This window comes from Poecilia latipinna, unplaced genomic scaffold (assembly GCF_001443285.1).
Source record: "Poecilia latipinna isolate Pla-1442-1.1 unplaced genomic scaffold, P_latipinna-1.0 Scaffold1516, whole genome shotgun sequence".
Classification (NCBI taxonomy): Eukaryota; Metazoa; Chordata; class Actinopteri; order Cyprinodontiformes; family Poeciliidae; genus Poecilia; species Poecilia latipinna.
In genome coordinates, this window is record NW_015114132.1 from 16,321 (window position 1) to 28,413 (window position 12,093).

A 12,093-nucleotide genomic window follows, 5' to 3' on the forward strand; every position below is an offset into this window, starting at 1 on the left:
GTCTTTCTACAGCGTCTCTGGAACCATGACTCTCCTCCACAGAGTCCAGACCAGATTCACTCAGCCGCTTCATGCTGGGATTGGACTCTGTAATGATAAATCCTCTGCTGAGTTCATTAAACTGAAATAGTCAACAGTAATCTGAGATTCAACTGGTCAAAATATAAGTAGTAGTTTCAGCTGTTTTAGTCTCCATCATTGATGAGAGTAGCTGCCATTTCTTCACTGCTCAGAGATCAGCTATTTGGAGTTACTTTGTGTCTTTGCTGATGTTGGAGTTTGCTTGGTTTCTGCCATGGAGACGACCACGGCTGAACACATTCACGGAAACTCATTACATTTACATGTATTGCTTTGTCAGACCAAATGTTCAAATCTATGTGCAGATGAGCTGATCGAAACTGTGGATGATCATCGATCAGGACATTGTTTTATTGTTTTATTGGATAAAGATGAACTAACTTACTTGGCCTCTAGAATTTGGTTAGCTCCTCTTGATGGGAGGATATTATTATGCTTAATATTAATAAAATAAAGCAAACTGTTTCACTCTATATGATTACAGAGTCACGAGAAAAGCTGTAATATTTTGGATTTAAATACACACTGACAAGAAGCAAGAAATTAAAGGTTGAGCAAATATGTAATGTTTTAAAATCAAACTTAATGAACATAAGTCCAGGTCATCTGTTGTTTTTTTCTGGACAGTAATGACTCTAGGAAATACAGAACTAACACAGTCAAATTGTTTGAAATTTGTAACGAGATTATTCGACTTGGGTTTAGAGTTTGATTAGAAACAGTCTCCTTACAAAAGTGGACAGATTTCAATGCAAAGACATTGATTTAGTTTTAAAATGCTCTCATATTTCTGTGAATCTTCTCAGTAATTATTTTCCCAGCTCTTCCTTCTTTAGGACTACGATGATAACCCCTATTAATGGATGTTTTTCATTAAAGATTATGTAAAACAATTGTCAAGTAATGATTGTGTGAACTGTTCAGACTGCAGATATGGTTTACAAACTAATTATTAAAAGTAAAAAAAAGTCTATTTATGTGATAAATATGGAGTTTTGGCTTCATTATAGATAGTTTGAATGCTTTGTAACAGTTTGTTTTTCATGTCTTCACTGATTAATTTTTTCTTGAGAATTGATTTTTTTCTTTGGTAGAAAATCACTATTCTGGTATGACTGATTTTATTGTTTTTAATTGGACAGAATCAAAACAATTGTTTCAAAATGACTTATTCTTTGTGATTCGTGTTCACTGTATTATTCTACTGCTGCTCATCATGTTTATGTATCAATTATCGAATATATTTTTTTTACTTATTTACATTCAGCTTTAGCATTGAATTGGTGCAGATCAGAGAATAATGAAATGTTTCTCCTCAGGTCTAATTTGCAACAGGAACATCTAAGAATTATCTTTAATATTTAAACATTTAATGCAGCGTGTAAGAAAAGGTCTGATCTGTCATATTGTTTCAGAATGTGCTATAGTGTGATATTGACATTAAGAAAACAAATAGCAACCTATTCTCAAGAAAAAAATTAAAACATTTTAGATTGAAATTTCTGAATCCATCAAATAAAAGAAAAACTGATGTTTAGTTTTTACATGACTGTAAAAGACTGAATAAACATAATAGCAGAATCTTTCATGAATTTTGTCTAGTACCTTCAAATGAACACTAGATGGCAGTGTTATTGGGCATTCAACACGTGAATTAAGTGCCTTATTTGTAAAAGTTGTTTTTACTACTTTTTAATATATTATATATAATATATTACACTTCAAGGTGGACCTTACTTACTGTGACACATCCTCTATACACCCTGATGCTGAAACATAAATGGGTACTGAAGGATACAGTCAAGTTCTCATGATGTTCAGAGTGGTCAGTTTCACAGATCCCGATGTTGCTTGCCTGGTTGGTTTCAACAAACATGCATAATCTGCCTCTGGTACTTAAAAAAACACAACTTTTAGAAACGTGTATGTAGTACCTCTAAACATTAGATGGCAGTAAAAGACAGAAACCAGGGTAAAGGTTTCATATTCAAAATATGAATGAAGCAGCTGGTCTGTAAACTGGGGCTTCGTTTTTACTGTTTTTTAATAAAGAGGGATTTACAGACACATTAACTTTGTTGCTGTATCGCTGTTGCCTGTCTGGGTGAAAAACTAAAAATTTAAATGATTAAAACTGTAGACTAAACACTGTTTTGTTTCCTGGGAAGAAATATCCAGTATAACCAGTTCAACCACTCAAACAGAGAGTCAAATTCAAACAACCCATTTCCTGGTCCTTCCCCTTTAACAATCTCAAAGACAAAGATCAGAATATTCAGCGTCAGGCAAAGTTCAGGAGCACAAGAAATAGAAAAGACGAGGATTTGGCTTCGTCACACTTTCAGTTGCTTTGAAAGATCCCGGAGTTACTCAGAGCTGAAATGGAGCAGCCAGGAAATCAGATGGATTCCATAACATTCTCCTGTTCCATCTGTTTGGATCTACTGAAGGATCCGGTGACTATTCCCTGTGGACATAGTTACTGTATGAACTGCATTAAAGACTACTGGGATGGAGAGGATCAGAGGGGAGTCTACAGCTGCCCTCAGTGCAGACAGAAATCCAAACTGAGACCTGTCTTGGTGAAAAATGTGCTGTTAGCAGAGTTGGTGGATAATCTGAAGAAAACTGGACTCCAAGCTGCTACAGCTGATCACCGCTATGCTGGACCTGAAGATGTGGCCTGTGATGTCTGCACTGGTAAGAAGATGAAAGCTGTCAAGTCCTGTCTGGTCTGTTTAGTTTCTTACTGTGAGAATCATATTAAACATCACTATGAGGTGCCTGCACTGAAAAAACACCAACTTTTCAACCCCTCCAAGAAACTCCATGAGAGCCTCAGTTCTCTTCATGATGAGATGATGAAGATCTTAATGAATGAATTTGAAACCGTCTCAGTGGCATCAGAAAGAGCTGAGAAGCAGAAGAAGCTCCAGGAGAGTCAACAACAAATCCATCAGAGAATCCAGGACCGAGAGAAAGATGTGAAGCTGCTTCAACAGGAGGTGGAGGCCATCAATGTCTCTGCTGATAAAGCAGTGGAGGACAGTGAGAAGATCTTCACTGAGCTGATCCGTCTCGTCCAGAAAAGAAGCTTTGAGGTGAAGCAGCAGATCAGATCCCAGCAGGAAACTGAAGTGAGTCGAGTCAAAGATGTTCAGGAGAAGCTGGAGCAGAAGATCACTGAGCTGAAGAGAAAAGACGCTGAGCTGGAGCAGCTCTCACACACAGAGGATCACAACCAGTTTCTCCTCAACTACCCCTCACTGCCAGCACTCAGGGAGTCGACACACTCATCCAGCATCAACATCCGACCTCTGAGACACTTTGAGGACGTGACAGCAGCTGTGTCAGAGCTCAGAGACAAACTACAGGACATCCTGAGAGACACGTGGAGAAACATCTCACTGATGGTCAATGATGTGGATGTTCTACTGTCAGAACCAGAACCAAAGACCAGAGCTGGATTCTTAAAATATTCAACAGAAATCACTCTGGATCCAAACTCGGCACACACACATCTCTTATTAACTGAGGTGAACAAAAAAGTAACAATAATGAAACAACAACAATCTTTTTCTCATCATCCAGACAGATTCACATTTTATGATCAAGTTCTGAGCGTCCAGAGTCTGACTGGATGTTGTTACTGGGAGGTGGAGTGGAGAGCTGAAGCAATCCATGTTGCTGTTTCCTACAAGGACATCAGTAGAGACGGGACTTCAGATGAATGTGTGTTTGGATTCAATGACAAATCTTGGGTGTTAAGTTGTTACACAAAGGGTTATACATCTTTGCACAACAGAGTTAAAACTCCAGTACCAGGTCCAGTTTCCTCCAGAATAGGAGTGTACCTGGACCACAGAGCAGGTATTCTGTCTTTCTACAGCGTCTCTAAAACCATGACTCTCCTCCACAAAGTCCAGACCAGATTCACTCAGCCGCTTCATGCTGGGGTCCGACTTTTTGACCTGGGAGACTCTGCAGAATTCAAAATATCGGAGTAGAACAGCAACGCAAAGAATCACAACAAAATACTTAGCTATGATACAGGACAGAATGAAAAATACATTTCAATAGATTATGTACATTTTGATTGACTTTTAAAGAGAAGAAAAAAGAAAAACTTCAACAGTATTTCTGCTTTGAAATATTCACATCTGCTGAAAACAAAAATCAATAAAGGAAAATGTTTAATTTTCAATCATATGTCAGTGTTAATGTGGATTTTGAAAAGTGTGTAAAATTAATTGTTTTTAAATAGGCTATATGACTTATATCGAGTACTACGTCTTACTCAGATATTCTTGTTCAAATTTAACAGGTTAGAATTTATGATTCATATTTTCTGCATGTCAAATATTTTTTTTATTTCCTCCAATGTGCGAGAGAGAAGCATACAAATGATTTGAAGACGTTTTTCATTTTATTTGATAAAGTCTGTACTTTATCAAATACTTTCTTATTGTTTTATATTTTTCCAACTGTAATGCTAATAAAAGTCTCTACAGAAAGTAATGAGTCTACATCTTGTTTTTAAGGCATCTACCTGCTAAAGTACAGACACCACTTCAACATTTCACTTTACAACCAGTGGTAAAATTAGCATGTTAGCTATTGCAGATAAAATTTGCCATGTAAAGGTAGATAGCATGCTAGCTTTAGCTGATAGCTAGCTATAGCTACTAACAGAATGTTAGCTAAAGGAGGCTAATGCAGCCATTAACTTCTTACTTGTCTTTCACAGAGAAGGCACTCCTAGACCAGTTCTGGTTCCCCTGGAGGTTTGTCTCTATATGAGTTTTCCTGTTTGATGTCACTACATATGCGCTCAGAGAGATTTCTGCAAATCCAGCAGCACAATGCAATCAACAGTCGGTTGTTAAATGCTCATTAATGAGGAGTTATTGCTGCAAGTCAATTGCTTGATGTAATCTGTTGGGTTTTCTTAGAAAGAAAAGTTTTTAACTAATTTTACTAATAAGCTGAAGTTGACGGATTGGACGGACGTGTCATGCTGTATAAAAATAAATATACAGAAAATGGTCAACTGGAGACCAAAGTCTGAAGTAAAATGTTTAAAACGTGAGAAATGCAGCAGCAGTCTGAAGTCTTAGCAGAGAATTTGCCCCGCCCAACCGCAGCTGCGGTTAAGCTCCTCCATTGTGTTCAAACACCGAGTTCAGCTCTGCTGCTGCATTTCCTGGTTCCTTCGTGTCACTCTGAAAGCTTTAAGATCAGTAGAATCACTGAGTTGATCTCACAAACTGCTGCAGATCAGTAAGTAACAACTGGAGTTTGACTGCTAAAAGGAAGAAAAACCTGAGACATTCAGAGTTGTTGAGAACATTACAGCTTGGTTGATGTCTGTCACACAGCACTGCATTTGGTTATTAAACCGTCTAACTCAGACAAGCCTCTGTTGTTAGTGTGGATTTGGAATAGCGAGCATAGTGAGTATTAGTGACTTTTCTCAGCTTTGCTCATATATGTGATTCATTTGCAATGTGGACACAGAGTAGAATGAGTTTCCATTCATGCATGTCCTGCAGGTGGTTTGCTGCAGGACAGCTGACTGAGACTGACTGCAGTCTCAGTGGGAGGGACTCACTGCAACCCGAACTGCTCACTCAGGACAGTTTCTGAAGACTTATTGGAGCTTTCACACGTCGTCATAAAAGTCTGTAATAACAGAAACGTGGCTTGAGTTTTGCTAGTGGCTCTTTTGAAAAAGAGTGCCTGAAAAGTCACTAAATATGATGACAAAGTCTCTAAGATGTCAACTGTGTTTCTTTGGTCCTGATCAGAGGTGCACTTCCACCCTCAATTTAGCCCCACACTTGGCCATTCCCCTCAGTGTTTCTTACTGTAAGTAAAAATCCAGTAATCAAGTCTGGAGAAGACCAAACTTACTTTAAGTAAAATGGTGCATTCCCATGTAGACAGTAAAAAAAGGGAAATTTTGTAGATATTAGCAGGGACAGGAAATCAATGGAGAGAATGAAGAATGGAAATGATGTGTTTCATGTCAAGGTACTCTCATCAGGGTCCTGACAGAACTGTTCTGTACTTACTGTAATTTCTGTATGTTTTTCCTAGGAATCCCAAAGAAAAGCTCATTACAGTAATCAAGTCTGCAGATGACGAAGGCATGAACAAACTTCTCTACTTCTGGGAAGATCAAATGAGAAACCACAACTGTCCTCAGTGAAGGAAAGAGTTCATACTGAGTCCTGGTGGAAAATCTGAAAAAGACTCCAACTTGCCCCAACAGCTTCAGGTTTCTGCTAAGCTCTAGGAGAGCATCTGCCCTCGTTATGATGAGGTGATGAAGATTTTCCGTCGTACTGATCAGCAGTGTATCTGCTATTTCTGCACTATGGCTGAACTTAAAGGGCATGAAGCAGTCGCAGCAGAACCAGAACCAAAGAGCAGAGATGAGTTCTTAAAATATTTACAAGAAATCACTCTGGATCCAAACACTGTCAACAGGTTTCTGTTATTGTCTGAGGGGAACAGAAAAGTTACAAGAATGGAAGAACAACAGTCTCATCCTGATCATCCAGACAGATTCACTGGTTTTTGGTTTCAGGTCCTGAGCAGAGAGAGTCTGACTGGTCGTTGTTACTGGGAGGTGGAGTGGAGAGGAAGATTAGTTTATGTTGCTGTTTCATACAAGAACATCAGCAGAGCAGGAAGATCAAAGAAATGTTTATTTGGACTTAATGATAAATCTTGGTCATTACGCTGTGACAGAGAAAGTTACACATTTTGGCACAATGACACTGACACTCCAGTACCAGGTCCAGTCTCCTCCAGAATAGGAGTGTACCTGGACCACAGAGCAGGTATTCTGTCTTTCTACAGCGTCTCTGGAACCATGACTCTCCTCCACAGAGTCCAGACCAGATTCACTCAGCCTCTATATGCTGGGGTTTATATTTATCATAGCTCCTCTGCTGAGTTCATTAAGATGAAACAGTCAGCAGTGATCTGAGGTGGCTGGGCTCAGATTTAGTCAGTGGAGTTGTATTCTCCCTGAGATTCCTCTATTATTGTTAACTACAGTCAGGTGTAGATCATTGGTGACTATTTCACATCTCTCCTAATTATAGGCATTAACTAATTTCCAGGGCAGTAGATGTGTGAACATTAATTGATGTAACTAACACTGCAAAGTTTTGTAGAAGTAAAATGTTTTAATGACATTTGTGTGCATTAAAAATGTTATTAAAATCTGTAGTTTCTGCCTTTATGATGCTGAATGTCAATTATATATATATTTTCCCCATTTATAATAATAATAATAATAATAATAATAATAATACATTTGACTTAGAATGCCCTTCATATCTTTAAAACTGAAAGGTCAAGAAACAAAAATTTGATTAAAACCAATATCTAAGAAAATGTTTGAAAATGATAAATTTATCATCAATCAGAGTTTGGAAAAAATGTCTGTTTGCTTCTGTGGGGGTGGGTGCCTTTACATCCTAAACAAAAACTAATTTTTAGCTTACTTTTGTTCATATGCTGGCTGGTGCTTAACCAGTAAGGTAAAAGTGACTGTGACTAGATAAAAATAACTAAAAATAAACAGACTTTAAAACAGCTAAATGTCATTTAAATACTTCTCAAAAAGACTAGACACCTACTACTGCTTAGGAACTGACCGTCAGGTGCAACGCTGCTTTTTCTATATGCCAAGTGCATCACACGCATGCGTCCTGTATTTATGTGGGTCAGGTGCATCGTGTTGGTTTTATGCACCACATGCATGATGTGCTTTGGGGAATGCGGTTGCATTCCTGTTGATAAGGTGCGCTGGCGGTTTGTGTTTGTGTCCTCCCATAATATCCTGCAGGCTTCTCCGGCTTCACACACTCTTCCTCAGTTTCTCTTTCATCGTCACTCATAATGTCACTTTGGTCTTGAGCTTGTTATCGTTTTCATCATGCTGAGGTTCAGACTTTTGAAACTCATTAGTAAAAAGCCGTATAGTAGCTGCATCCTTCTGGTCAAAAAGGGAGAAAATAGTAGCAACTCTGAAAATTACAGTTTTGTTTCTTTATTTGTGAATTTCTTGAACAGTCTAGGATTTATATATTATGTATAATTTCCTAAATGTTCTGTCTATAATCTTTGCTTAACTACCTCTTTTATAATTTGACCTTGCAATGAATTCTTTGTCTCGGATAATTTCAATCTACTCTGCAAATAAAGATTTTATAAAGATCTTATAAGTTACTGAGTGACTTAATGAGTCACTGAGTGACTCATTAAGTCTCCATTAAGAGACCCATTAAGTCTCAGTGACTTAATGGGTTGAAAAACTGATATTTATTTCTTGAATTAAAAGAGAAAAGGGAGAGCCTTAAGATAAGCTCATACTCAAATCAAAGCTGAAATTCACATGTTTGTGTTTCCTATAGAAAACCAACCAGTTTAGCAGGTTAAAAACATAATGACAAGTATTTTAAGCATGAAATCTGTGTCTTGTTTGCCTTCCTCACACAACACAGATAAAAGTTTCCAAAACCTGTTCAATATTTCATTAGATCATACCCAAAGTTACCCAAGGAAGTTAGGTAAATTTGTTTGACAGTCAAGTATAAAGATTGCAGATGGAGTTGGCTAAAGTTTATGCTCGTGCAGCAGATTTAAACTGATCTTTCACCTGGATTGAAATATGGTATGTCACCACTCCCATCTTGAAAAAAGGCAGTTTAACAGTTTGTTTCCTGGTTCTTTCATATATAGCTCAGACACAATCCAACTCACTGCATTGCCAAGTTGAAGAGCTGACAAGTCAACCTGCTGAAGTTCAATGAGAAAGAAGCAAATTCTGATTTGGCTTCTTCTGCAGCACATCTATTTGCAAAACAGGAAAGAAATACTACCGACGTTCCAAGGTGAAATGGCACAGAGACAAAATCAGACAGAGTCAGTTAAATTCTCCTGTTCCATCTGTTTGGATCAACTGAAGGATCCAGTGACTATTCCTTGTGGACACAGCTACTGTATGAATTGTATTAAAGACCACTGGGATGGAGAAGATCAGAGAAGAATCCACAGCTGCCCTCAGTGCAGGAAAGAGTTCATACCGAGGCCTGGACTGGAGAAAAACATCATGTTAGCTGATTTTGTGGAGGAGCTGAAGAAGACTGGACTCCAAGCTGCTCCTGCTGATCACTGCTATGCTGGACCTGAAGATGTGGCCTGTGATGTCTGCACTGGGAGGAAGAGGAAAGCTGTCAAGTCCTGTCTGGTCTGTTTGGCGTCTTACTGCCAAAATCACCTTCAACCTCATTATGAATCACCTACGTTTAAAAAACATAATCTGGTTGAAGCTTCTACTAAACTTCAGCAGAGGATCTGCTCTCGTCATGATGAGGTGATGAAGATCTTCTGTCGTACTGATCAGCAGTGTATCTGTTTTCTTTGCACTATGGAGGAACATAAAGGCCATAAAACAGTCCCAGCTGCAGCAGAAAGAGCTGAGAAGCAGAAGAAGCTCCAGGAGAGTCGACAACAAATCCATCAGAGAATCCAGGACCAAGAGAAAGATGTGAAGCTGCTTCAACAGGAGGTGGAGGCCATCAATGTCTCTGCTGATAAAGCAGTGGAGGACATTGAGAAGATCTTCACCCAGCTGATCCGTCTCCTCCAGAAAAGAAGCTCTGAGGTGAAGCAGCAGATCAGATCCCAGCAGGAAACTGAAGTGAGTCGAGTCAAAGATGTTCAGGAGAAGCTGGAGCAGGAGATCACTGAGCTGAAGAGGAAAGACGCTGAGCTGGAGCAGCTCTCACACACAGAGGATCACAACCAGTTTCTCCACAAGTACCCCTCACTGCCAGCACTCAGGGAGTCGACACATTCATCCATGATCAAGATCCGTCCTCTGAGATACTTTGAGGACGTGACAGCAGCTGTGTCAGAGCTCAGAGACAAACTACAGGACGTCCTGAGAGACACATGGAGAAAAATCTTACTGAAAGTCACTGAGGTTGAGGGTTCGCTGTCAGAACCAGAACCAAAGACCAGAGATAAAGTACAGGACATTCCTTCAGACACAAGAACAAACATCTCACTGAAGGTCACTGAAATGGACGTTCTACTGTCAGAACCAGAACCAAAACCAGAACTGAATTCTAAAAATATTCACAAAATGTCACTCTGGACCCAGACACAACACACAGGAAGCTTTTTTTATCAGATAGAAATAGAAAAGTAACATCAAAACTTCCCTCATCTTCTGTATTGCGGTACCATTTCAGTGATCCAGACAGATTTACTGATTATAATCAGGTTCTGAGTAGAGAGAGTCTGACTGGACGTTGTTACTGGGAGGTGGAGTGGAGAGGAGGAAGAGTTCATGTAGCAGTTTCATACAAGAACATCAGCAGAGAAGGAAGGTCAGATAAGTGTGCATTTGGATTCAATAACAAATCTTGGTCATTATATTGCGACAGAAGCAGTTACACTTTTCATCACAACAACATTAAAACTCCAGTACCAGGTCCAGTTTCCTCCAGAATAGGAGTGTACCTGGACCACACAGCAGGTATTCTGTCTTTCTACAGCGTCTCTGGAACCATGACTCTCCTCCACAGAGTCCAGACCAGATTCACTCAGCCTCTATATGCTGGGATCCGGCTGTTTGATGAGGCTGATTCTGCTGAGTTAATTAAAGTCAAATAGAATCACAACAGAATTAATGAACCAGTGACATATTCACACCTGTGGGAGGAAACCGGAGTACCCAGAGAAAACCCAGCATGCACAGAGAGAACATGCAAACTCCATGCAGAAAGACCCTGGGCCAGGAATCAAACCCAGGACCTTCTTGCTGCAAGGCAACAGTGCTACTAACTGCTACAGTGTGCAGTCCACACAAAGAAAAGATCCAAAGTTGAACTGGGCAGAGATTTTAGCAAGACAGGACGCATAACTCTGAGGGAAAGCTCATTAATGTAAGAGTAACAGAGAGAAAACTGGTTTAACACGTTATAATTATATAACTTTTTCCCCATGCAATCTTCAAGATAATTAATCATAATATCAAAGTGGTTCTAAATACTGAAATGCATTTTACTGCATTTGAATCTATCTGAATGGATTGATTATGTAGTTCTCAGTATGTTTGTCTTTTAAAAAGTACCTTAAGACATTTGTTGTAAATCTCCCCAATTATAACACAATGACTAAAATGAAATTAAACAGATGGATGTATCATAATGATTTTAAAGCATCAGGTGTGTAATTTTCCATCAATACCTCTTCAGTAAGCACTACCTTATCATGGAGTTCACTCTGCAACAACAACAACCTCTGTCCTCTAGAATACCAATAACAGCAGTAAAAGCCACTCCCATCTGTCAGGTAAACAGATGGGAGTGGCTGATTGCAGCTCCAGCAAAGGTTCGTGTTACATGCTCATTTCCCTAAAGGAAGAGTCACCCAGTATTACTGGAACGCTGCAGCAGAAAGATCAGATGGATTCTGCTAAATTAACTTGCTGTATCTGTTTGGATCTCCTGAAGAGATCCAACAGCAGAAAGGACAGAGACTTTGGTCAACTGGAGAGAGGAGGTCGCGGCAACCCTATAAAGGTGTTGAAGTCAGCCGAAGGCAGTGACAACACTGACTGCTAGCCCCAAAAACAGTGGCACTTTTGACTGTTACGTTCCTGGGCCTTGTAGGCTGGGCTGCAGGTGTTGCTTTTGTGTCTTTGTGCTCCTCCCCTTTGCAGGTGTCTCTGGTTCATTGATTGGGAGCGCAGAGTACTTGAACCTGGCTGTCTCCGTCTTCTGGGTCGCCTTCAGCGTCCACTCTGCCGATTGACACTGGTGGTGTTTGTTGCCAGGCCTCAGCTCCCCTCCTTTTTGCACATATGCGTTTGTCTTTGTTTTTGCACTTCAACACTTCCATATGCACTCATACAACACATCCAAGCATTTGCATTACACCACTGATACTGATATCCACAATCCATTGTTGTTTTTGTTAATA

The 12,093-nt window shown here is 39.5% G+C and overlaps 2 protein-coding genes across 2 annotated transcripts in view; both read left to right on the forward strand.

Moving 5' to 3' along the window:
- Positions 1-4,189, forward strand: part of LOC106963282 (tripartite motif-containing protein 16-like) — a 7,722-nt gene extending 3,533 nt beyond the window's left edge. The window contains exon 2 of the mRNA XM_015058114.1: positions 2,940-4,189. Within this exon, the coding sequence (XP_014913600.1) occupies positions 2,940-4,088 (1,149 nt within the window). The 3' untranslated portion in view covers positions 4,089-4,189. The remainder of the gene's footprint in view (positions 1-2,939) is intronic.
- A 4,794-nt stretch (positions 4,190-8,983) lies between these two features.
- LOC106963280 (E3 ubiquitin/ISG15 ligase TRIM25-like) lies at positions 8,984-10,330 on the forward strand. Its single transcript, XM_015058111.1, has one exon. The coding sequence runs from the start codon at positions 8,999-9,001 to the stop codon at positions 10,313-10,315; it is 1,317 nt and encodes a 438-aa protein (XP_014913597.1). The 5' UTR covers positions 8,984-8,998; the 3' UTR covers positions 10,316-10,330.
- Positions 10,331-12,093: the final 1,763 nt, after the last annotated feature.

Coding starts and splice junctions, on each gene's coding strand:
- LOC106963280 (XM_015058111.1), top strand. CDS start 8,999: ATGGCACAGAGACAAAATCAGACAGAGTCAGTTAAATTCTCCTGTTCC.